The sequence below is a fragment of the Panthera onca genome, chromosome A3 (genome assembly GCF_046562875.1).
Source record: "Panthera onca isolate mPanOnc1 chromosome A3, mPanOnc1 haplotype 2, whole genome shotgun sequence".
NCBI lineage: Eukaryota > Metazoa > Chordata > Mammalia > Carnivora > Felidae > Panthera > Panthera onca.
This window is the reverse complement of record NC_138341.1, coordinates 112,043,690-112,069,464: the sequence shown is the minus strand read 5'-3', so window position 1 is coordinate 112,069,464 and position 25,775 is coordinate 112,043,690. Positions and strand designations below refer to the sequence as shown.

Sequence of the window (25,775 nt, the reverse complement as noted above, 5' to 3'; positions counted from 1 at the left end):
GGCTCACTTTACCGCTAAGGGGAAGAAGGGAGGTTACAAATTCAGCACTAAAAAAAATTTTTTTTTTCTGCTCCCAGGATAAGGTCCGGGACCAGAGACGTAACATTGAGAAGTGGGAGGTGACAGAAGCCCACATCCTGTCCACAGAAATACAACAAAGGCCTCTCACCCTTTTTTGTATGAAAGACCGCTCTTGTCCAGGGGTGCACTGGACTTTGTAAAATGTGTGCGACGATCTGGTCGCTGCAGGTAATTCGATCCCAAGACCAAAATCGGGCTGTAGCAAACTTTGGACTTCAACCCAGCCTAACCAGGGGATTCGGGACCACGCGAGCGGCTAGATGTCGGACAGCGGTGGCCACCCAAGCCGGGCCAGAAAATGGCGGAGATTGGCGAGCAGCAGCCCCACACCCTCCTTTCCTGTATCTACTGGGCTCCCATTCCGAGGGCAGAACTGGAGGGGCCCCAGGGATCATGCAGCCCAACCCTCTCAATTCACAGTCAGGGGGACTGAGGCCTGGAGAGGGGATGGTCGCCTCGGTGTTGATTTCTCCTTTCCTCGGGAAGCCAGCTCCCAACAGATGGTCAGGGCTGAAAGGGGGGGGGGGTCCCTCCAAGGTCGCCCAGCACCTGCACTTGGCTGATGAGGACAGCAGAGCTCCAGGAATTCCCCAAGGCATGAGAAACAGTATGGACAGCCTTTCAAAGGGCTCTCGATCCTTGGAAATGCCAAGAAACCTCATCCTCCCAGGGCAGCGGTTTCCAAACTTTTGTATTTTTAGCAGCAGAAGCCATCCTCCAAACAAACCTTATGCAAAACCTCAAGCTGCAAACACATCGGGGCGGGGGGGGGGGGGGGGCTGCTCTCACATGTGCAGCCTGGGCCCGGCCCCGGACTCCCCCCACAGCACCCAAGACTGCTTCCGCAGGACCCTCCGTGGAGCTCAGTCTGCAACCCCAGGCTCTCGGGGGCCTTGTAGCCCTGAAGCTGAAGCAGCCAGACAGGGTGAGCTCTTACTTAAGACCCCTGGAGGGTGTGGCTGGTCTCTGAGACCTGGACGACTTCGTTCTCCACCAGAGCCTGGCCCCCGTCCCCATTGAGCTGTCTCATGCGCAGGTTAATGGAGCCATAGGTCTTCCTGGAGCCCCTGCCAGGGACGAAGGTGGGCCGGCGGTACAGCTCGCCCTTGCACAGGGAGACCATCAGCAGCACTGACAAGAGGATGCCACCCACTGTGAGCAGCCCCAGGCCCGCGATGATGCACTTGTCCAGGTGGGAGCCCAGGCGGGCATAGTACATCTCGAGTCGTTCCATCTCCCGCGCTGTCACCGTGTCAGGGTTGACGCGGGCCTCACGGGGGATGGCGTATGCAGTCACCACCAGGAGGATCCCACTCACCAGAAAAACCAGAGCAGAAACAAAGCCATAATCCACCGGGCGGCTCACGGGCTCCAGGCCTGGCCCCTCTTCTGAATGCAGGGATAGATCGTCCCGCTGGGACCGGGGTCGTGAGGGGATGCCCCCAGGGGGGCTGGGGGAGCTGCCCAGTCTGGTGTCCCCAGGGTTCTGGAAATGGGTCTCACGCTCCTCTGAGGAAAAGCAGGCATTCTCCACACCCTCCCTGGGTGGGCCCACCGGGCCCAGAGGGGCTGGTCTCCTTGGGATCTGGGGGCCATTGTGCAGTGTCTTCAGTTCCAGGCTGGGGGGAGATGCCATTGGGAAGGAGGGCCCCCGCTCATCCCTTGGCCCCTTGGCAGCTGGAAGAGAAAAGAAAAAGTCAGTTGAATTTAGCAGACCTCGACCAAGAGTCTGCTGGCACCACGAGCAATGTGAGGGCGGTCCAGGCACAGTCCCTGGGGGAACCTGCCAGACAGATGGGGGTGGGGTCTTAGACAGTGACCGAGTGGTGCCATCCAATCCAGCCTGGGACCTTGTCCCCCACTGGCTGGCAGGTGGCTTTGGGCAATTTACTTACCCTCTCTGGGCCTCAGTTTCCCTAGTAAGTGATAACATACCACTACTCCCTACTCAATGGGACAGAGTAGGGCTTGAGATAATCCCTGTAAACTTCTCAAAACAGTAAGTATGAGCAGCAAGCTATCACTATCATTCAGATGGTGGCGATCAGGCTCAAATCCCAGCTTCGCCCCTTGAACTCGGGCAAGCGATGTGACCTCTTCAGACTCAATGTTCTCATCTGTTAAATGGGAATAAGCAAAACGCCTCCCTCTGAGGTCGACGTGAGGATTTCGCAAAATAATGCAAGGCCCCAGCCAGTTCAACTAAGGGACACAGTTGTCATGAAATGAGAATGGCCGGGGGCAGGGGGGAGGGGTGGAGAGGAGGAAGATGACGTACAGACAAAGAGGAGAAAGTCAGAGAAGCTTCTAAGGCTTGGTGGCATTTGAGCCAGACCTCAGAGGGTGAGTGGGAAATCCCCCGGCAGTGAGAGGGGATGAGGGCATTCTAGAGAGGGTGCCTCAGAGGCCAGCTGGGACCAGCTCTCAGACCATTTTTGGCTCATAGAGGTTTTGCTTTTTTCTTGTTTCTGGTCTGTTCATTTGTTTTTGAAGTAGTTGCCGGTATAGAAAAAGCAAAAGAGTTTACATTTTAAACTTTGGGTTCCTGGCTTCTCTTGCAATAATGGAAGAATCTGCCCCCCCACCCCAGGCCCTCGTTCCCCGACAGCCACACTCAGCCGGAGTGGATGATGCATCATCTCGGGCAGGTCCAGAGCCTGTCCCCCTCCAGGTCCTACCTCAGCCCCCTTCCCCATGCAGCAGACAGAACTCCTGATCCCACAGTGGAACTACTCTGTTCCCTGTACACACGGACACCCAGGGCCCCAGGCACACAGACCCGGGTCTCCACACTGTATGGAGACCCCTCGGTATAGGGTGGCTCACACACCCTGGTGCATCTACACACACGTATACACATGATTCTAGATGTTTCTCTGCATTCCCATGCCTGAGTTTATTCTCCAGTGCTCTGTGGTTCTGTGTGTGTGTGTGTGTGTGTGTGTGTGTGTGTATGTGTGTGTGTGAGAGAGAGAGAGAGAGAGAGAGAGAGAGAATATGAGCAAATGAAGTGAACAGAGTGAATGAATGAATGAAAAAGAGCCTCAGTGCAGGAAGGCACGTTTTTCGATCTTTCTGATCTTCCTTCCATTGTGGACTTTGCAGTAGATCCCTCCTCTTGGCACACACAGGGCCTTTCATCTGAGTACAAAGCCAGTTTCTGCTTACAACCCATTCCTACCACCACGTCCCTCTCTCCTGAGTTCCAATTTAATAAACCTTTACTGAGCACCTACACGCCCCAAAGCAGGCACTTCACTCAGGAGTGTCTCCTGCAACCTTCACCAGCCCCGTGAGCAGAAATTACTGTCTCCGTTTTGCAAACCACAGCCACGATCCCCTGGCAGGCATGTGGGGGCCAGAGGTTGAACATGGCTTCCCTAAGAATTATGATCACCCACAAACCTGGGAACCCCAACTCTCCTGTCCCAGTGGCACCATTCCGCCCTGCATCCCTGGCTTTTCCAGCCCCCACTCGTAGACTCTACTCTGCCCCAGTGTTTAAGGCCACAGTGAGCAGCTTGAGGGCAGGGATGTGTCTGAATCCCACCTGGGTCCCGCCCAGCTCCCTGGCTTGGAACACAGCCAGCCCTTGAGAATGGCGCGGCAACTTGCCCAGGCAGACAATCCCTCCCCCAACCCCAACCCGGGGTAGCAGGGTACCTACTCAGAGCCAGGCTCTGCCCAGACTGCTCCCACTTTCCAGTAAACGGACAGAAGAGGTGTGGCGTGCTAGCTGGCTTTTTTACTCTTGGTACCAAAACCATTTTCCTGACTGCCACCGAGAACAGGGACTGGCGGTGACCCCTCCTGCCCAGTGGGTGTCCAGATGTGTCCCTTCCCCGCCCCAACCCCCTCCCCCCCCAGCACACACCCAGATCTTTAACATCTTACACAGAACTCAGCTCCTGGAGTGGCCCAAGAACTCCCCTCCCAGACCAGCATGCCGATGCTTCCATAGCCCAAGGAAACTCAGGGCACCCAAATTCTGGGAGCAGGGCTTTCTTTTCACCCAGCAGGAACCCAGAACTTTTTCTTAGAGGACACCAGCGTCAGGACAAGGGCAGAGGAAAAGGAGGCGTCCTGTCACCCAGGTTTGTGACGTCTCCCACACACGGATTCAGAGATACCCACCAGTTATACAGGGGCACGCCCAGTCACCCCAAACACAAGCAGAAACAAACTGGCAAAGATGCGGGGGCCCAGTGTTCACGGCTCCCCCAACGGTACCAGTTTACCCTCCAATTTTCTCTGCAGTCCAACAGGATCTGCAAGACGCACCCCGGCGCCACATCCACAACCCCAGGGACCTTTTCCACGGGCAGCACCCACAGACGTGGGAAGCCACGCAGGGTGACCCACAGATCCCGCAGACCACACTGGTACTCACACCCCAGGAAGGGGTAGAGCTGGTTACGCACACACAGTTAAGTACCCCCAGGACGGCTTCCCCCAAGACCCGCCCGGGGGCCGGCACCCCACCCACCCGCGCGCACCAACGCTCGGGGAGACAGACGCACAGCGGCCGTGGGTAAAGCTTCACAAAACCCAATCGATACACACACGCACGAGTTGTACACAAAGCCTCGGGACGCGCACATACGCACACGCAGGTCCACGCCGTTATACCCAAAGTTCCACGCAGAAAGCCCCAGCACCCCGGCTGCCCGCCGCACCGCGCGCCCGCCTGCCCGAAGCTCACACCCCCTGCTCCTGCCCTTGACCACAAACGCGGCCGGGCCGGGCCAGGCCGGACCGGGCCGGGCGGCGCCGGTAGCAGGGCGGCCCGGCGGCCCGGGGAGGCCGGGCTCCGCGCCGACCGGCATGAGCCCGGGTCCCCCTCGCCGCGTGTCCTTCGGCCGGGCCGCGAGGTCAGGCTAGCTCTCCCTGGCCGGCCCTCCGCGCCCGGGGCCCTCGGCCTCCCCCGCGCCGTCCCCGGGCCGCGTGCGTACCTGCGCCGGGGCCTCCCTCCCCGGCTCCGCACGCGGGAGGCGCGGGCACCGGCGGCCGGCGGGCCAGGGCAGGGGCGCGTCCTCCCCGCGCGGCCGCCCGCCTCCCCGCCCCGGCGCCCGCCCGCCGGTGTCTCCGCTGCGGCGCAGCCCAGGCGGGCGCGGGCCCGGTTGCCACCGCCTCGCCCTCCCCGGCTCCCGCCCCCTCCCCGGCCCGGCCCGGCCCGGAGCCGCTGCCGAGGCGCACGTACCTGCTCGCGCCGCGCGGGGCTCTACGGCGGCGGCCGCTGGAGGCTCCGGGGAGGGAGGGGCAGGGGCGGGGGCCGGGGAGCTCGGAGAGCCGCCGATCCAGCTCCGCCCGCGGCCGGCGCGGGCGCCCGGAGAGTTAGCGCGGGGAGGGACCGGGAGGCGGGTAGCAGGCTGGGTGTCGGGCCGACGGGGGATCAGGCTCCAGCCCCCCCTCCCCGTCCCCGGAGGGCTTATCTGTTCCGCCGGCGCCCGGGCTCGGGGAATCGAAGCTTGGAGCCCGCGGGGACGGGTGCAGGGGCGGGGCGCGGGGGTGGGTGCTGGGGGAGACCCCTCCCCCGCCGCCTGCCTCTTCCCCCCGCCCCCGCCCACGCCGGGGAGCCCCTACCGCGCGGAGCCCCTTCGCTCCCTCCGTCCCCACCCCCCTCCCACACGCACAGCCCCCAGGTGGGACCCGGGTCCTCTCCTGGGTCCTCAGGTCGGGACAGTCTTCCCAGGCGCGTGCGGCTCCGTGGCTCAAGGGCGCCACCTGAAGGCTGAAAGGAAGCTTCCGACGAACCTCCCCCCTCCCCTTTCCCTGTTCTTTCTCTGTGGGACAGCGGGGTGCACAGTCCAAGGTAGGTGTTCTCTTGGGGAATTACCAAGGGCCACACACACCGTCACCCTCCAAGGCCCAGCTGTAGTGCCTCCTCCCCTGGGAGGCCTACCTCGGGACCCTCCAGCTGGACTGGCGCTTTGCCTGATCTCTGAGGAGTTATTCCCTTCTGGATGGCTCAGTCGGTTAAGCGTCCGACTTCGGCTCAGGTCATGATCTCGCGGTTTGTCAGTTCGAGCCCCGCGTCGGGCTCTGTGCTGACAGCTCCGAGCCTGGAGGCTGCTTCGGATTCTGTGTCTCCCTCTCTCTCTGCCTTTCCCCCACTTGTGCTCTGTCTCTCTCAAAAATAATATTAAAAAAAAAAAAAAAAGAGTTATTTCCTCTCCGTGCCAGCCTCCCTCATCAGACTGGCCGCTCCTGGAGGTCGGGGCCCCTGTCTGATTCCCCGATTCCCCCGGAGCCCAGCACAGTGTGCGTGGATGAAACACGGGTGAGGCTCTCAGTGTTTCTTTCCTTTACAGGGCCCAGATTAAAGGAATCGGGTTCAAGTGGGATCGAGTGAGGTGCCCAGAGCACAAAAGTGAAAGTGACACTCTCGGTTCCTGGAGGTTGGGGACAAGACCCGAGTTCCGTCTGAAGATCATGGGTCCCCAGGAAGACTGAGGCCAGCTCACTTGCTTGTCCTCAGCTAGGACCTCTCACCTCTGTGAGCCTCAGTGTTTACCTGGGGGTGGGATCCTAAAAATGCAGGATAAAAATGCAGGCTGTAGGAGCTTCCAGAAGATCAGCTGGGGGCCGCCACCTAGAAGGACCGGCAGATAGGTTACCCTGTCCTGGCGCCACGGCCACCTCGTGGGAGAGCCTGACCTGTCCTGCTCCAAAGGCCTGTGCGGTCCATAGTCAGCCAGGACTGCAGAGGCGGCCCTGGAAGCTGGGTGCCTGGGCCTTTGAGGCTGGTGTGGTGGAGACCTGGGTGGGACCTCAGGAATGAAGAGGGTTCAGTGTCTCCCTGACCTCACAGGCCTGGCCTCTCATTCGGGACTTTGAGGGGAAGCCAGCTGTGGTGTCAGACCTCCCCATAAAGACCTCCCTATAAAGCACCCGTGGTCCCCTCCCGCGGTCATGCACAGTCCTGCCTCAGAGCCTTTGCCTTTACCATTCCTTCTTCCCCAGGACACTGTGCTGCCTGACATCCCCAGAGCTCACTCCCCCACGTCTTTCAAGTCTTTGGTCAGATGTCACCTTCTCAGAGACACCTGCCCAGACCATCCTTTTAAAACTAGCAGTGCCGGGGAGCCTGGGTGGCTCAGTCGGTTGAGCGTCCGACTCTTGATTTCAGCTTAGGTCACGATCCCAGGGTCTGGGTCGTGGGATCGAGTCCCGCATTGGGCTCCATGCTGAGTGTGGAGGCTGCTTGGGATTCCCCCTCCCACCCCACCTCCCCCCCTCTCCCCACTCTCTCTAAAAGAAATAAATAGGGGCGCCTGGGTGGCTCAGTCGGTTAAGCATCCGACTTCGGCTCAGGTCATGATCTCACTGACTGTGAGTTCAAGCCCCGCGTCGGGCTCTGTGTTGAAGGCTCGGAGCCCGGAGCCTGCTTCGGATTCTGTGTCTCCCTCCCTCTCTGCCCCTCCCCTGTTCATGCTCTGTCTCTCTCTGTCTCAAAAATAAATAAACATTAAAAAATTTTTTTTAAATAAAAATAAAATAAATAAATAAATAAACATTTAAAAAACTAGCAGTGCCCCAGCTCCCTTTACTCCTTAACTCTGAATTTTTCTCCATAGCATTTATCTACTCCGGACCGTCGGCAAGCCAGGTCACTGCAGCGCCCGCTCGCTCGCTCGCTCACTCGCGGGCCAAAGCTTGTTCTCACCCTCCAAGCAGTGAGAACCACTGATCCGTGTGAGTAAAGGGTTAACAAAACCTTTTCCTCTTTTGCAGGAGAATTTGACCTTTGGTTAACTATCTAGCTCTGTTTCCTTGGAAACAGATAAACATATGTCCACTATGTTACTAGGCAACATTGCTATGATAAAAATGACCCCTGAGGAAGAGGCTGGAACGAGCCATATGGTAATTGATTAGAATTGGAGCTATCAGTAGGAACTCCTGTTTAGCTTAACTTAGATGCAGAAGATTACATGTAGAAATGCTTATAAATATGTGTATGCACCCAGGTAGGTAAACAGGTGCCTGGACAGTGATAGCGCACAGCAGTGAGCACATGTGGTCCCCAGATTTGGTCTCCAATACCGTTCACCAACATAAGGAATCAGGGAGAGACAGCTGATTCTGGGACTGGAACAGGACATACACAAGATGAGCATGGGGTGCGTTAGAATGCCGGGAAGTAAGGAAGTCCTTCAATACAAAAAACACGCAATACATAAACACACACACACACATTGATGGGGTGTGCCAAAGGATATAGGGGGCAGCTGAAAGAGCTTTCAAAAGCTGGACAATTTTGAACAAATAAAATAAGGCAGTACTGGATCATAAACCTGAAGTATGACCAACGAAAACAAAAAGGGGGAGGGGAGAAGAGATCAATCTCCCACACAGAATTCCAAATGTATAGATAACTTCATCCCCAAGGAGGGGGAACATAACTCCCCAGTGAAGTGTAAGCTGAGCATAGTGACTTTTCAGGGAGTACGGTGGGAAGAGGGAAGAGGGGGTAAGTTTACAGGGGAGAAGCATGACCAACTGACTACCTCAGCCGCATGATCAAGGTCAACATCAGCCAGTTGTGTTGCTAGCATGTACCCTTGATACGATGTCATGGGAATGGCACTTTACCTCAGTGTTCCTCCTCCCCAAACCCACAACCCCAGTCTACTTATGAGATAAACATCAGACAAATCCCAGTTGAGTCACATTCTGCAGAATGCCTGACCACTTCTCAGGACTGTCGAGGTCATCCAAAACAAGGAAAGCCTGAGGAACTGTCACAGCCAAGAGGAGCCTAAAGAGGCATGTTGTGTGGTATCCTGGGCAGAAAAAGGACACTGGTGAACACTAAGGAACTCTGAGTAAGTATGGACATTAGCTACTAATAACGTATTGGTTCATTCATTGTAACCAGCGTCCTGTACTAACGTGAGACGTTAATAATAAGGAAACTGGGCGCCAGATATATGGGAACTCTCTATACTACCTTCCCAGTTTTTCTATAAATCTAAAATTGTTCTAAAAAAATAATTTAAGGGGTTCCTGGGTGGCTCAGTCGGTCGAGCGTCTGACTTCGGCTCACCCTCTGTGAGTTCGAGCCCCGCGTCGGGCTGTGTGCTGACAGCTCGGAGCCTGGAGCCTGCTTCCGATTCTGTGTCTCCCTCTCTCTCTGCCCCTCCCCCGCTCATGCTCTGTCTCTCTCTGTCTGAAAAATAAACTAAACATCAAAAAAATTGTTTAAATAATAATTTAAATAAAAACAGGAAGAGAGATTGGTAAACTACATCTGGACTGAAAGGAATGATAACTACTTGGTGGCAAATCGTACTTTGGGCTTCCTGAGGATGGTGACTCGTATCACCCGGCAGGTGCAAAGGTATTGGCTCCCATGAGGCCCCCACTGACAGAAGTGCCTGGTGCTAGCATTCTTCGAGTGCCTCGCTAGCAAGCTAAGGTTCCTGTCCTGCATCCTTCAGAGTAGGTCAACGTCAAGTGTGGCTCGTGGTCATCTGTGGAATCTGAGTGTGTAGTCACACCTGAGGAGACCCCTTCTGCACACTGCCGTGGTGGTAAGCAGGAGAGTGCTGTGATCAGATCTGCATTTTAAAAACGTTCTCTCTTCAGCTACTCCCAGGTGGGACAAGAGAGAAACAGAGACCCTTTGGGAGATTATTGTGGTCGTGTTGGCATGCCACAATCTTCGATCAGTTTCCTGTTTGTGCATCTATCTGGTGATATCTGAGTCTGAGAGAGAGAGTGTGCGCTCTTCTAGAACATTAGAGCACCACTTAATCCAGCATTTTCCAAAAGAGCAATGATGCATAACGTGATTTTAGGTGTTCTATAGATAAATGTGTTTTAGTTATATATTGCTGCATAACAAACCATCCCAGAACTTAACAGCTTAAAAGAAAACCACCATCTATTTGCTCAGTTTTGGGCTGGGCTCAGCAGGGACAGCTCAATTCTGCTCTACCTGGTGCCAGCTGGAACGGTCCAGACAGCTGGGAGGTGGCCGGAAACACTCAGACATCACCACGTATGTGGGACTTGGTTCTCACTGTCAGGTGTCAGCTGGATTGTTCTGTTCTCTTCCACGTGGTCGCTAGATAATTAGCTTGGGCTTCCTCACACAATGGCGGTCTCAAGGTGGTCAGAGATTTGATAATGGCCCTCGACTCTCCCCCGGGTACGAAAGAAGAAGCTGTTGGAGCTTCTTAAAGCTGAGGGTTGAAACAGGCACACTGTCACTTCTGCTGTATTCTGTTGCTTTAGTGCAGGTGACAGTCTAGTCCAGAGTCTAGGGGAGGGGTCTACATAAGGGTATGAATACCAACAGGCACAGATCACCGGGGATGGTAACAGTCTCGCACCTCTAGAGTGTATCTATATCTATACACAGATATCTGTGTGTGTGTGCGTGTATTTGTGTGTGTGTGTGTGTGTGTGTGTGTGTGTATGGCGAGGTATTTATTTTAATGTGTTTTAGAAAATATATAACTAGTTCATGAAACCAGAGATATTGTGGATAATGTAGCTTAGGGTGAAACAGAAGAAAATATGAGTCTCTATAAAAGTTGGGGCAACATAGTCTGCTGGTTTCCTCTAATATTTACTCTCCCTTTCTCCCACTGGGAAAGGGCACCTGGCACAGTGCCCTTTGAATAAGGATTCCATTTCCCAGCCTCCCTTGCAGTTAGATGTGACCAAATGGACACTAAGCCATTAGACTATCAGAGGAGGTAGTGTGTGGGCAAAATGTATTGTGGGGGGTGGGCAGGGGTTGAGAGAGAGAGAGCGCGCACATGTGCGAGTGGGGGAGGGGCCGAGGGGGAGAGGCAGAGAGAGGGAGGGAGAGAGAGAGAGAGAGACAAAGGGAGAGAATCTTAAGCAGGCTCCACACCCAGAGCAGAGCCTGATGCCAGCCTTGATCTCACAAGCTGAGCCAAAATCAAGAGTCAGACCCTTAACTGACTGAGCGACACAGGCACTCCATGTATTGAGTGTTCTCAAAGGAAGTGGATATGCCCTCCTTCTCTTCTTTTGTTGTTCCTGCTGCCGGGATACAGACCTGATAGCTGGAGCTTGTGCAGCCAGTTTGCACCATGAGGTGGAAGCACATTAGGATGGAGAAGCAACAAAATTGAAGGAATCTGGATCCCAGATGATCATGGAATAGTTTCCCAAACTTTTATTTGAGAGAGAAATAAACCCCTATCTTATGGAAACACTATTAGTTGGGATTTTCTGTCAGGGGAACCATTCCTCTCTAATATGGTCAGTTTAAAGACATATACAGTATAAGTAAATCAATGTAGAGGTAGTAGGCAAAAATTGAGAAGAAAGTACATGAGTGGGGGCGCCTGGGTGGCTCAGTTGGTTGGGCGTCCGACTTCGGCTCAGGTCATGATCTCGCGGTTCGTGACTTCAAGCCCTGCGTCGGGCTCTGTGCTGACCACTGGGAGCCTGGAGCCTGCTTCGGATTCTGTGTCTCCCTGTATCTCTGCCCCCCTCCCCACGCCACCCCCCCCCCCCACCGCTAACACTCTGTCTCTCAAAAATGAACAAACATTAAAAAAAATTAAAAAAAAAAAAAAAAGAAAGAAAATACATGAGTGGCCAAAGAGAAAAAAGGTTGTCCTATGGCCACACTGAGGATTAGCAGAAGTACAACCAGAACCAAGGGCCTCTGACTTCCAGATTGATTTGGGGACCTCAGATAGACTTCAAGTTCCAGCCACATCCTACTGTGCCCTACCGCACTCACTTTCGTCCGTCTCTGGGCATCTTGCTGAGTTCTGGTGTTTGGGTTGGCTCACTCGTTTTATATTTACCTTCTGGTACCATCCTGGCTCACCTGGTTTTCCTGGAGCTCTGATGCTTTTAGGGAGTGGCTCTGATATCACGGTAATGGGACACAGTTCAGGGACCGGAGGAAATGAGGTGGTGGCCGTGTATGCATCAGGCCCTGGAGAGAGAGAGAGAGAGAGAGCGCGCACACACACACACACACACACACACACACACACACACCTACCTCTTCAGCCACCTCGGCCCTCTTTTCCTTCCTCTCCACCTGGTCAGTCTGAAGCTCCCGGCCTTGGGGAGTGAAAAACCTGGGTGCTGTGATTTCTCCCTGCCCTGGAGAGAAAAAAAGAAGGGGAATGGAGAGTCCTATCCCCAGGCTCTGCAAAAGCGAGCCCCTCCACCTGGCAGCTCCGTGAGGACAGGGACCTCGTCTTCTCTCATCCACGGGTCCTTCTCCCCAGGCCAGCACGGGCTCCGGGCGCTGGAGGCACTGGGTTAGCTGCATTTAAAGCACCCCTCGGGAGAAGGTGGGCCCAGGAAAAAAAGAGGGGGGGCTTTGATGGAGCACCTCCTGCGTGCCACCAGTCCCCGTGCTGGGTCATCTTCCCTGGTCCCAGGACAGCTTAGAGCTGGAGCTTATTCACCAGGAGAGGGAACCGGGGCTCGGAAGAACCAGGCAACTTGCATCCGAGTCGCCCCCAAGGCCAGCTGGGGTCAAGGGGGCCTTCTTCCCCCTGTCTCATTCTGCTTCACTTGAGTCTCCACCACCTCGTTGGGGGCAGGGGCCACACGCCCCTGACCTAGGAGGTAGGGATGTAGGACTGTGATGCCTGGATATGGGACAGGTGTGTGTAAGGCACACGTATACGGGGCACTTGTGTACCAGGGGCTAGTATACCACGCATAGGACACTCAAGGGCAGCACAGGTGTGCTCAGAAAGAGATGCACGGGACCCATGTGGACAGGGCACCCGAGGATAGGACGTATTGTGGCCTCAGTTCCCTGAGAAGCAGACCTGAGACAAAACTTTGAGGGCAAGGGGCTTATTTGGGAGGTGGTCCCAGGGGGCGCAGCGGATGGAATGGGAAAGTGAGAGAGAAGGGAAGGCTTCTAACACACTGCAGGTGCATCGACGAGCCTGTGATCGCTGTGGGCAGCTGAGGCTCAGTCCAGCTGGATTCCCGAGCGCCGAGGGAAGGGACGTCTCTACCCACTGACCGCGGCTTGTCGTTGCGGAGGGCTGTTCCCGCGCTCCGGTCCGTACAGGTCCTCCGCACAGGTCAAGCACGTTTCCGAAGCAGAGGGTCAGGCGTGCTTTGCGGTAGGAGGCCTGGACACATACGGAGAAGGTGGGTGTTGAGAGGATATGGACACGGCTCGGGGAGCATTTGCTACAGGACGCGGGGTGCCAGGCCCGGGCTCGGGGACCTACGAATGCAGAGATACAGGGCGCAGGCAGCAGACAAGAGATGGATTACCGGTCTTGTTTGTCTGGGCCCAAGTGGGGGCCTGCTGGAAGGGGACACGCAGCCACAGAAGGAGAGGGGGTGTCGGGCCCCCCAAGCCAGCTGTACTCCATTCTTGTGCTCCCTGTGGTTGGCATGTTCGCACGTGCTTGCGAACTTCACAGAGGAGCAGATCAGGTCATGGCCAAGAAAACGTGTGTGAGAAAATAAAACACATAGGTGGGAGGAGATTGCGGAAAGGACGTAACGGAGGGGAAATCAAGGGCCCGGCTTCTGCTGCTGTTTTTATAGGACACTGGCTTAACTCCTGTAATAAAGAGACCCGGAACAATCATGACCTGATTTCTCTCTCATGTTAAAGTGCACTTGGCAGTTAAGGCTGGCTGGTGGCTTCACCGATCACAAGAGACCCAGGTTCCTTCTATCTTGTTGCTCTGCCATCTTCTACCTTGTGGTCCAAGCCTCTGCTCCACCTCCAGCCCTTCCGACCACTCACTACGTCCAATCCGCAGGAGGACAAGGGGAGGGGGCAGGAACCTTCCTCCGCCTTCTTCTTAAGGGCACAGCCCAGAGATTGCACCCACCAGTTCCATTCCTGTCCCATCCTCCAGGATTGAGTCACGTGGCCACATTTACACCTGCAAGGGAGTCTGGGAATGTAGTCTTTTGCCATGTGTGAACGGAAGAAGGGATATTGAGGGACACCCTGCTTTACCATAGTTGCTGACTTGCATGGGCAATTCACATTTCCGGTGGAGCAGTTTCTTCATCTGCAAATTCATTCATTCATTCAATGTCTATTTACATCTATATCATCTATATCTATAACTATATCTATATCTATATCTATCTATGTCTATATCCTCTATATCTATATACCTAATCTATATCTGTATCTATATCTATATCTATATCCTCTATATCTATATACCTAATCTATATCTATATCTATATCTATATCTATATCTATATCTATATCTATATCCTCTATATCTATATACCTAATTTATATCTATATCTATATCTATATCTATATCTATGTCTATGTTTATATCTATATCTATATCTATATCTATATCTATATCTATATCTATGTCTATATCCTCTATATCTATATCCCTAATTTATATCTATATCTATATCTATATCTATATCTATATCTATATCTATGTCTATGTCTATATCCTCTACATCTATATACCTAATTTATATCTATATCTATATCTGTATCTATATCCTCTATATCTATATACCTAATTTATATCTATATCTATATCTATATCTATATCTATATCTATATCTATATATCTATGTCTATATCCTCTATATCCTCTATATCTATATACCTAATTTATATCTATATCTATATCTATATCTATATCTATATCTATATCTATATCCTCTATATCTATATACCTAATTTATATCTATATCTATATCTACATCTATATCTATGCCATTCTTGTAGTATAAAGAACAATTTTCGAACCCTCTGATTGCTAATGGACCTTATAAGCCCCAGAGGTCACGTGCGTGGTCTTTCTTGCTCACCAGTATATACCCACGGCACCCAGTGGAGGGTTTGGCACATGGAAGCCATGTTATTAGCTGCCCATGGATGATGAATGGATGGCCATTCTGGCTTTTTTATTTGGTGAGGACCTCTCCCCCCCCCCCCCTCAGGGATTTAAGCTTCTCCCTTTCCGGGCCTCCCGGCTCCACCAGACTTATCCCTGTGTGCCAAGCCTTGCTGCGTCTGTGAAGTGAAATGTGCTATGAGCCAGCATCTTGAGAGTGGGATTAAAAATCAATGAAAATGCATCAAAACGAGTTAACCACGAGAAATGGCTTTCCAGGGTGATGAGGCATCAGTGCTAAAGGCCAAGGACAGAGCGTCAGATTCTAAGTGCCAAGAGCTCCTATCAACACCACTACTGTGTCGGGCAGAGAAGCCACCGGGCCTGCCCAGGGGGACAGAACATGGCCTGGCTTGAGCCCCTGCACGACCCCCCCCCCCACTACTTTGTAACATCAAGCAAGATCCTCCCATGCAGGCCAGGGAGGACAGGTTCTCGTTCCAGCCCTGTTGTTCACCTGCTTGGTTGATCCTAGAAAAATCCATGCCACTTTGAGCCTCAGTTTCCTCATCGGTAAAAGAGGTTGATAATAGGATCTATCTATGACCAACTATGAAGTGCAGAGAACAATGGTACTGACCTTACAGGCAGAAGTTCACAGCACCCTTAGCATCTCAGTAATTTTTTAAAAAATTTTTAATGTTTGTTTATTCTTGAGAGAGAGAGAGAGAGAGAACGTGAGCAGGGGAGGGGCAGACAGAGGGAGACACAGAATCCGAAGCGGGCTCCAGGCCCCGAGCTGGCGTCCCAGAGCCCGATGCGGGGTTCGAACTCACGAACTGCGAGATCGTGACCAGAGCCGAAGTCAGACGCTTAACCGACTGAGCCACCCAGGCGCCCCAAAGCTCAGTATTTTCTTCACAGTGTGCCAGGCTCAAAGAAACACCTAAGGGCTGTTTGTTAACCCCAAAGCTCAGTATTTTCTTCACAGTGTGCCAGGCTCAAAGAAACACCTAAGGGCTGTTTGTTAAACATCTGGTTCAAACACCTTAATAGCTTGTCCAGTAGCCACTAGAGGTTTTTGTATCTCCCTCAAAATTTAAAAATATTTCGCAGTGCCCCCGTGAGTATTCTGCAGTCCCTTGGGGTGCCTTGGCATATGGTTTGGGAACTGCGGCCATAAGATTTTGAGGATGAAACGGAGTTCTGTATGTCAAGGGCTTAGCGTGATGCCTGGTCTAGAGCAGAAGGTCAATAAATGTTGGTGGTCCTAGATTATCCTTCAACCGTCATTCCGAAACCACCATCTCTCTGGTTCTTTCCGTGCCTCCTGCCACTGCCATGGCAATTCTTTCTGCCTCCAGCTCCTGCCACTTCCTGGTTTCTGCTTGCCGCCTTCCCTCTGGGCCCCCCCCAAGGTCCAGGGCCCCCCTCCTGAACTAACTTCCTTCCTGGTCTAGAATTGGCGCTCCCTCTTCTCCACTCCTCCCTAACTCCACATGCTCGCCAGGATCTCTTTGTAGGTGGAGTGCACATCCCTGCCTCTTAACCTTGAGCTTGGCCAGGTGATTCCCTTTGTCCAGTGGCACGTGGCAAAGAAAACAGTGGCAGTCCCGAGTCTAGGCTTTAAGAGGCTTTGTATGGTTCCACTGGCCCTCTTACCCTTTGCCATTGCCAAGAGGAAAACATGGCCCAGTAACCCAGTGATTCCACAAAGCGGGCTCGGGGCTGCAGGTCCGCAGACCATCCCAGTCGACCCGCAAACTCAAGAGCGAAAATAAATGACTGCTGTTTGAAGGGATGGAGTTTTGGAGAGCTTTGTTACAGAATCCAGTTTTGGATTGTCCATCTTTGCAAATTCACCTTCTCAGAGAGAAGATCTGATTGGGTCATTTGGTCACCACCACGGACTCAGCTCCTTTCACACCGTGACCCACAAACCACCCTGTCCTGTCCCATCTGTAGATGGCTGCCTCCGGCTGGGGGCACTACAGGGTCATGGGACACACAGCCTGGAAGACATTGTTTCTGGCCAACGTGGCAGACGAGAGTTTCTTGGACCCTCTCCGGTTCTAAAGAGTGACCACGGAACCAGGAGAAATTGCACCCAAAATCTGTTCTGCGTGTGGCAGAATGCATCTCAGGCTGTAAACCCCAGGGCACAAGAAATGTGACATTTCTTACAACTCAATTTAGTAACTACTTTGAATCTCATTATACCTAAGATGGAAAGGATGAGGTCCAAGTTCACACACAAAGTTTGGTAGAGCTGGGTTTACAACCCAGGGGTCCTGGCTTCCTGAATGGCCACCCTTTCCTGTCTGGTCCATCTCATGCTTGGAAGGAGCTCCAGGTCCCGCCTCCAAGCCAGTGGAGCTCCTCCCCTTCCCTCAGCATCCAGACTGCCCTGGGCACTCCACTGAATGCCAGCTTGGCAGAATTCTATGCAGAAGTTTCCTCCCACGGAGTCCCAGGCTGCCTCCCTAGGTCCTGTACTCACTACCCTCGCTCTGTCTTCTGGGACTACTCCAAAGGTACACTCTTTTTTTCTTTCATTTATACACGTTTGCCTTCATTTTTGCTTCTATAAATTCTATTTAGTTCTTTTTTGAATCTGCCTTTTAAAAAAATTTTTTTATTTATTTTTCATGTTTATTCATTTGGCTCATGACCTGAGCCAAAATCAAGAGTCGGACACTTAACCAACTGAGCCACCCAGGTGCCCCGAGTCTGCCTTTTTAACGGTGCTTTTTCCTTATCTTTTTATTCTTTCTTGTACGAATTTAATTCTTTGCAAAATACTTTGTGGTTGTCTTCCTTTGAAGTTGCTCGGAAAAGAGGGGCCTAACCCTGCCGTCGATGGCGTCTGCTGACTCTCCCTTATGGTTGATGGTTTCCTTGTGCGTCTCGTAATTCTGAATTCTGAAGTCCTCTGGAGGGAAGCTTTGTGGACAGATTGTGCAGCCTGGCTTGAGGGCAAATCCCCCTGAAATGAGTTTTTCTGGTCCCCTCTGCTCTTTATCTGGGACCGCCATGTTAATTCTTAGTTTGGGGTACCTTGTTCATGTGGACAGAATAAGTTATTTTAAACTCTATGTAGGCATAGATCCTGTGTATTTTCATCATAATATCAATGTGATCACTGTTTTCTCTATCCACTATGATGTCCTCCAGGACATTTGATTCGGGGACATATCCCCAAAGCCGAGAGCAGAACTTGGCATGTAGTAATGTCAATACGTGTTTGTTGAAAGAAACAACTAAAGTATACCCACTTCACAGTATGTTGTGAAGAATAAATGGTGTATCTGTTGGCCTGTGTTTGCCCAATTAAAAAGGAAGTTTTATCGTCTCACATAATAGGCAGATGCTGTTGGTGATTCTGTGGCTCAGTGGTTTCTAATGTCTCCACGATTTTTTTGGTCTCTGTCTTAGGTTGCAAAACGATTCCCGTAGCTCCAGGCATCACATCCACATTCCAGGCTGAAGGAAGGAGAAGACAGTAGGAGTACAAGAGGGAGCTTCATTGACATTTTTCCTTTTATCAGGAAGATAAGTTTTCTTAGAAGTCTAACAGCAGATTTCCGCTTTGATCTCCTTTTCTAGAAATGGGAGCAAGCACACCCCAGGAGCAAGGGGACCTGGAAAGTGAAGATGTCCCTTTATTGAGACTCTGGAGAGGTGAGGACGGAGGGAGGGGATTAGGGACATGACTGCAGTATCTGCCCCAAATGGGATCAGATATATATAAAGCACTCAGAGCAAACCCAGCCTTCAGAAAGAGCCACCTAGTCTCATAATTATTAATTAATCATTAATAATATAGTAATAATTGTCATTATTTAAAGCTTTACAGTCACTATGATCCTCTTGGCGTCAGACCTTGGATTCCGGAACCACTGGGCACTGAGGTGCCCATACCCCAGTGGTCTCCTTCCTTCCCTCCTTCAGAGCACTGAAGCCCTTTAAAAAAAAAAAAAAAAAAAAAAAAAAAAAAAAAAAAAAAACCAGCCACATTTTCCAACGTAAGCCACTTCCTGCTCTCATTAACTCCATCCTCAGTGACTGAGGCAGACCCTGCTCCCTGCTTGAAGCAGGTAGGAGACTGTACAAATCAAAGGCCCCTCGGGCCCATCACCGGGTCAGTATCAAGGTCTCCTCCAAGGACACTGAGATGGAAACAGCAGAAGAGCCAACCCCAAGTCTTGGGCAGACCCTGGAGTGGCTGAGAAAAGAGCTGGTAAGACCTCGCATTTCTTTTTACCTGACAACTCCACCCATATCTTCCTAGGTTCCCTGGGCCCCCCTCCTAGGGCCCCTTGTCGGGGGGCAGAGCCTGGAACCAGGGGATAGGCCCCGCAGGTTCCCCTCTGATACCAGCCATGAAGCACACAATCGCCGTCTCAGGTGCTGGGATAAGTAGGTCGTGGCCTACATAGGAGGAGGCTCTGGGTGCAGTGCTGGCCAGACTGGCCTTAGGATTACACCGAGTCCTGGGATCGCGCCCAGCTCTGCTGCTGTGTGGCCTCCAGCAAGTGACTTGACCCCTGTAAACCTCAATTTCCTTACCATACAAATGGGATGGCAATAGAACCGACATTGCTGGGGTTACTGTCATAGTTTGGTAAGGAGGCAGGTGTAATTCCCTTAGTGTCTTCTTGGCTATCACAAGCCTCGCCCCGGGGGGTGGGGGGTAGGGGGAGGTTGGGCACACCCACTGTCCTAGCCCGGGGCCCTCTAGAGAGAAGAAACCTGCACAAGGATTGGGATACGAACGATACATTTGGAGGCGCAGCCTAGAGAGGTGAGAACGAGGGAAAGAGGGGGTGGTGGCAAAGGGCGATGCCATGTGAGGCGATGCACTGTGTCACCAAGCAGGCCACCACTTCGGAAGGAACCTCAAGAGGCCCAGTGCTCTCTCCGCAGCTGGTTTTCCTGGCCACAATGTTCTCTGCAGGATGCAGGGGTTAAAGGGGAATCTGCACCCTGGGGGAAGGGGACAGAGGAGAAACTGTACTTGCCCAGCTCACTCCTGTCTCCTGTTTCCTGTGGGTAAAGGTCCACCCCCTGGGCATTACCCCTCCTGAATTCATGGATTATGTTACTTGGTTCCTTGCTGGCTGCTCCGGAAGCCAGGCCTTATGCCTCTCTTCGTGCTGTTTTCTCCAAGTCCAAAAACAGAGGGATGCCCCAGAGCTCATGAGGACACCGGCCAAGAGAGAGAAAGAAGTGGTTCAGGGAATCTCAGAAGGCACCCAAGGTTTGGATCCCAATAGCCCAGCTTTTTAGTCAGGGGAGGGACAGGTGGGATTGTCCAAAAATGACCTTCTCGGTTGCCAGGTAACAGGCCAGCTGGGACCCAAACTTGTCCTCACCCCAGTGGGAGGGGCTGACCCAGTAGGGCTTCTTGTGGCGCGGGGGCGGGGGGGGGGGACACTCCATCAGTGGGAGCTGCAGCTTCTCACAGTCCCCAGGGATCCAGAGGCTGGGCAGGGGCCTTCCCTATGCTCCCCTGAACCCTGGGCACCCACGCTGAGTCTGCTTGGTGCCTGAACCCAAAGTCCGATTTCCACCTGCTAAGGTACCTCTCTCTCACCACATAAAGAGGAAAAACAAGGCAGGGCTGGGGGAAGCCTCCCAGGCCCAAGCACCTCACTCCACATGATGCCAAGAGACGGGAGCCTTGAGTCTCCACCTGCCGATCCCGGTCTTGTAAATTGCCCCGTCAAGCCGATTTTGCCTTCTATCACAGGGAGTCGCATAACTCCATAACGACACCCCTGGAGCCCAGCCAAGAGGCTTCACTTGACCAGCAGGGAAGGATCAGCCCTGGACAGTGACTTGGCGTGGCAGAGGGAGCAGAGTGGTAACACTCGCTACCATAGACGAAAAGTCCAGGGCCCTCCCGCCTCCCGTGGCCCTTACGTGATGGGGATCACGGAAGCCCCAAATACCTGGTGGGACCTGAAAGAGGGGAGAGAACTGTGCCAAAGCAAACCAGTCTGATGACTAAGGGCCATTCATTTCAGAGGCAGGAAAGAGCTTTCAGTGCAGAGCTCCAGCCCCCAGGACCCCTCGCCCGGTGAGTGGGACCCCCGCCTCCTGTTGAAGCCGGTTTGCTCAGGGTTTCCGGCCAAGTCCAAAGGCACTGAGTCTCCCACCTCCCCTAACACTGCGGCCACGCCGTGTGCCTGACTGCGTTCTCAGGAGCCCGTGCTTGAAGCTGGTGCCAAAGATTGGATGGCAACGTGTATCAGGAAAACCCTACAATTAAAAAAAACAACAACACAGACTTCAGGTTTTCCCCAACATCAAGGAAGAGGTGGCGCTGGGGAGCCTCCGTGTTCTCAGAAGGTGGTTTTCTCTCTACTCTGTTGGGACCACTGCTGCTCGCCTGTGGTGGCTTTCCATTCACATTGGTGACATAATTTGTCATGACAAGAAAATACTCCCCTAATGGAGAAGTAATGTTAATAATTACCTCTTGGAGGGACAGACAGACGGACAGACAGACAGTAGGGACGCCATTCCCCGGGGTGCCTTTTGGGGGAGCAGACTGAAATGCAGCATGGGGTGGGAGGACGTGGGGGAAACTTTACACCACATGCCCCTTTGTGGCTTTGCAATTTTGTATCGTGTGTAAGAATTACCCAGTCAGAAAAGTGAAGTTTTAACATCTTATCATGTGAGTTACGCTGACCAGTGTTGACAGAATGAGAAGCCCAAACTGAGAAATGCCAAGTGTTTACTTAATGCATCACACACACACACACACACACACACACACACACACACACACGATCGTAGGGGCGCCTGGGTGGATAGGTTGGTTGGGCGACCGACTTCAGCTCAGGTCAGGATCTCAGGGTTCGTGAGTTCGAACCCCCCCCCTCGGGCTCCACGCTGGGAGTGCGGAGCCTGCTTGGGATCCTCTGTCTCTCTGCCTCTCTCCCACTCATGCTCTCTCTCTCTCAAACTAAATAAAACTTAAAAAACCCAAACAATAGTATGCTCATTACAATAGAAATTTGCTGGATTCTCTTACCGCTTATGCATGCCATCAAATGCCATATCATGTGTCATGTACCTTCTGGAAAACTCCACTCTATGTTCATAAGAAGATGAAAGGGAAAGGGCAAATCATGTCTTAGGATTGTAGTGAAAGTAGTTTTGACCTCCCTGAGGGGAGCTTGGGTCCCCAAGCTTGGGGACCCAAGCTTTCCCTGGACCTTATGTTGAGAATCGCTGTTTCAAAGGGCTCCTCCCGCCTGCTTGCAAGGTATACTCTACTTTGTTTTAACACGAAGTCGCTTTCACTTTAATGCCTATAAAGTGCTTTGTTTGTTGCAGTGAGGATTAAGGCATAGAGTGGGGCTGTGAATAAGAATAACATTTGGGGCGCCTGGGTGGCTCAGTCGGTTGAGCATCCGACTTCAGCTCAGGTCATGATCTCACAGCTGGTGAGTTCGAGCCCCGCGTCGGGCTCTGTGCTGACAGCTCAGAGCCTGGAGCCTGCTTCCGATTCTGTGCCTCCCTCTCTGTCTCTCTGCTCCTCCCCCACTCATGCTTTCTCTCTCTCTCTCTCTCTCAAAAATAAATAAACATTAAAAAAAATTTTTTTTTAACCATGACGATGATGAAGGTTCTCACAGAGCTTGGTAGTTGAGCATGTTGTATTTTAGAGCACGGGCAAACGCATTCAGTCCTCCTGAGAGCCTTGAAAGGGAAGCAAGTGCCTTCCACTTTGCAGATGAAGAAACTGAGGCTTTGGTGGACAGGGCTCCTGAGAGGTTGTGGGTTTGTGTCCAGGGAGCCAGCGACAGGAACAGGCTTTCTGGGGACTGCCCAGCCCCCTCACCCTCATTCTCTCTCCTAGGCTGAGATGCAGGTTCAGGACCAGAGACTGCTGCTCACACTGAGGCATCTTCACAGGGTCCTGGAGGAACTGCGTGCTAAGAGTGCTCACTGGGACGATGCCACGTCCAGCAGAGGGACGTCCCCCATCAGAGCTCGAGCAGGCTCTGAAAGCCGGGGCTGCCCCTCCATCTCCTCCAAGGCGTTGGCCCAGCTCCTCCGAGGGGCAGACAGCCGGCGAAGCTCCCTCCCTTGACTGGCCAGGCCCGAGGCCGGGCTTGAACTCTCCCCCTGCTTGTCCAAGCTTTTGACTGTGATGCTGCTGGAAGAGAGCACTGGAATGGGAGTCGGGGAGCCAGGGCTCTGGGTTCCTCTCTGCCCTCATCCGCTATGCGTCCTTGAACCCATCACTCAACTTCTCCGTGGCATTGGTTCCTTTTCAGTGGCTCATCAGGGTTTTTGGTGAGGCACAAATAAGATATTGGGTGTGAACACCAGTGGATTCGTGGCCTCTGGCAAGCAGTAATCCTACCCTTGGGCATTTCTCACAAGGCGATTGTCAAGACAAAGGAAGAGCTCCACGCAGAGGATGTTTGGTGTTGCCCTGGCGAAAATTAGTGCCCCTTCCCCACCCCACAGTGACTCCATAGTTGTTTTCTGTCTTCCCAGAGGGCCTTCACCTTCCTCCCTCTGAAAGCAACAGGCCCAGTCACCACTCCAGCCACAGGGATGGGCCTATGGCCAGGCCTGGCCAATAATGATTCATAACCACCCTAATAACATGATTGGCCTAACGGGAGGGCATGTGACTCAACAGAGCCAATCACAGTCCTTCTCTGGGATCGCTATCTGGATGTTCTTTCCACTGAGGTTGCAAGGCGGGGGAGTGCTGCAAATGGCCATGTGCTCTCCCTACCAGGTGAAGAAAACTTGACCTCAGTAGGGAAAAAAAAAAAGGGGGGGTGTAGAGGAAGGGCCACAGGACAGATGGACAGAGAGGAAGGGCGCTGGCTCTTTTTAGTCCCTGATTGTGCGAGTTACTCCTCCATTCTTTCCAGTGACACAAACCAGGAAATTCTACCACCACATCCTCCACCACGCACACCCGATTTGTTTCTGCTTAAGCTGACTTGACTAGGGCTGCCCTCATGTGCAACTGAAATGATCCTGAAGAATACAACCCAGATGTTCAAAGAAGCAAAGAGAAACACTAAAGAAAAGGGCATTTTGCGCACTCGGCATTGGCAGCAACAGTCCTGTAACCTCAGACAATGAGGTTTGGGCTGTGACAGAACGCTCTGTCGTATGCAGTGCTGGAGTCATAACTTTGACAAGTTCTATCTGCCTATAAGAAAGACTTTAAAAATAAGGCAGGTGAAAATGTGAAAGGCCTTGTGTTACGATGGTCCAATGATTGGTAAGCCTTTTTATTTTTGAGAATCGATTTGCATGTTGTTAGAATATTGTTTTTCTGGCTTTGGAAAAGTAAAGCTGTTGTATACAGAGGCAAAGGGGGGGGATGTGTTGTATGTACAATGCTTACAGTCAGACTAACCTGGGATTTTAATACAATACAGTGTTTGATAATATAAAAAAAAAGACTTCTCTATCCCACAGCTGAGAGGATAAACAAAATGTGGTATGTACTTAAAATGGAATATCCATCAGCCTTGAAAAGGAAAGAGATTCTGGCAGGTGCTACAACATGGGCGAACCTTGAAGACATGATGCTAAGTGAAATGAGCCAGTCACAGAAGGACACTGTACGATCCCATTTGTATGAGGCACCTTGCGTAGTCAATCCATAGAGGCAGGGAGTAGAAGATTGGCTGCCAGGAGCTTAGGGAAGGGACAGTGGGGAGTTATTGTTTAAAGGGTCCACGGTTTCAGTTTTGCAAGATGAGAAAAGTTCTATGGTTGGATGGTGGTGGTGGTGGGGCCATAACACTGTGAATATACTTGATATCACTGAGCCGCATGCTGAAAAATGGTTAAAATGGCAACTTTTATGTTATATTTTACCACAACTGAAAATAAATACTTAAAAAAAATTTTTTTAAGTGTATTTATTTACTTTGAGAGAGATAGAGTGTGAGCGGGGTAGGGGCAGAGAGAGAGGGGGGAGAGAGAGAGAGAATCCCAAGCAGGCTCCATGCTCCATGTGGGGCTCAAACCCACGACCCGTAAGATCATGAGCTGAGCCGAAATCAAGAGTCAGATGCTTAAATCCCCCAGGCGCCCCTAAAAAGAAATACTTTAAAAAAAAAAACCCTGTTCTGTGATGCTGGGGGTGGGGCCCCGAAAACCACATCTCTGCGTTACCAGCCGCTCCGGGTTGGACTTTGTTAGACTTTACCGGCAAGCAGGGTGAGCCTGGAGAGACTTACTTTTTCATCTCTGTTCTCTGTAGCTGCCTGCGGTCCCCAGCTCCAGGGAGCACTACCCAGGCAGAAGTGCTTATTTATCTCACTACACAGATTCCCTTTTCAAGGCTCTAGAGCCCGGCCCTGGGGGGGTGGGGGGGGGGGCCTGTCCCCAGAGCCAGAGACACCAGCTCCGGATGGCCCGGAGCCTCCTTCCCTAAAGCTGAGTTCCTGCCTCATCTGAACCTTCTGTGCCAGACATGAGCCCCAGCTGAGCAGAGCTCCCTTCTCAAATATCTGAAGTTTACTCCCCAGGGCTCCTCCTCTGTTTCTATATTTTAATAATTTCAGTCTCTTCTCTTTTTACCCTCAGCCCTGGGGGCGGCAAACGCTTCCTGCAAGCGCTACCTTCATTATATCTTAGAGTTCTTTTTATAACCCTTTAGTCACCCAGTTAACAACTTTATACCTAGTTAGCAATTCTCTATATTAAAATCTCTCCCTTAAAATAGCTGGAGTGGCTTCTGTCTCCTGCCTGGCTCTGGCTGTCACCGTTCCGGCTATCCCCATCAGTGCTGCTGGGATCACTGGTGTTCATGTCCCTCGGTCCACGGGAACGAGAGTTTCTCCAGGGCGTGTAATGGAGGGTTGAATTGGA

The 25,775-nt window shown here is 52.4% G+C and overlaps 2 protein-coding genes across 5 annotated transcripts; one reads left to right on the top strand and one right to left on the bottom strand.

Annotated features, from left to right (window-relative positions):
- Positions 1–281: 281 nt before the first annotated feature.
- TMEM74B (transmembrane protein 74B) lies at positions 282–6,077 on the bottom strand. 4 transcript variants are annotated; one of them, XM_060614219.3, is made up of 2 exons: positions 5,984–6,077; positions 282–1,758 (listed from the first exon to the last, which is right to left on the bottom strand). In XM_060614219.3, the coding sequence occupies exon 2, from the start codon at positions 1,715–1,717 to the stop codon at positions 1,019–1,021; it is 699 nt and encodes a 232-aa protein (XP_060470202.1). In that variant the 5' UTR covers positions 1,718–1,758; positions 5,984–6,077; the 3' UTR covers positions 282–1,018. The 4 variants fall into 4 exon arrangements, with proteins under 4 accessions (XP_060470202.1, XP_060470212.1, XP_060470218.1 ...); XM_060614229.3 differs by lacking the exon at positions 5,984–6,077 and adding an exon at positions 5,282–5,389; XM_060614235.3 differs by lacking the exon at positions 5,984–6,077 and adding an exon at positions 5,034–5,233.
- A 2,124-nt stretch (positions 6,078–8,201) lies between these two features.
- Positions 8,202–24,750, top strand: CA3H20orf202 (chromosome A3 C20orf202 homolog). The gene is made up of 4 exons (XM_060614249.2): positions 8,202–8,909; positions 18,336–18,576; positions 19,059–19,140; positions 22,777–24,750. The coding sequence occupies exons 2-4, from the start codon at positions 18,509–18,511 to the stop codon at positions 23,008–23,010; spliced, it is 384 nt and encodes a 127-aa protein (XP_060470232.2). The 5' UTR covers positions 8,202–8,909; positions 18,336–18,508; the 3' UTR covers positions 23,011–24,750.
- The last annotated feature ends 1,025 nt before the right edge of the window (positions 24,751–25,775 follow it).

Bases quoted from the DNA above. Each gene is read 5' to 3' on its own strand.
- TMEM74B (XM_060614219.3), bottom strand. From the start codon at position 1,717: ATGGCATCTCCCCCCAGCCTGGAACTGAAGACACTGCACAATGGCCCC.
- CA3H20orf202 (XM_060614249.2), top strand. From the start codon at position 18,509: ATGGGAGCAAGCACACCCCAGGAGCAAGGGGACCTGGAAAGTGAAGAT. The intron at 18,577-19,058 runs GAGAGGTGAGGA...TATCAAGGTCTC, and splicing joins GTCCCTTTATTGAGACTCTG to CTCCAAGGACACTGAGATGG. The intron at 19,141-22,776 runs GTAAGACCTCGC...TCTCTCTCCTAG, and splicing joins AGTGGCTGAGAAAAGAGCTG to GCTGAGATGCAGGTTCAGGA.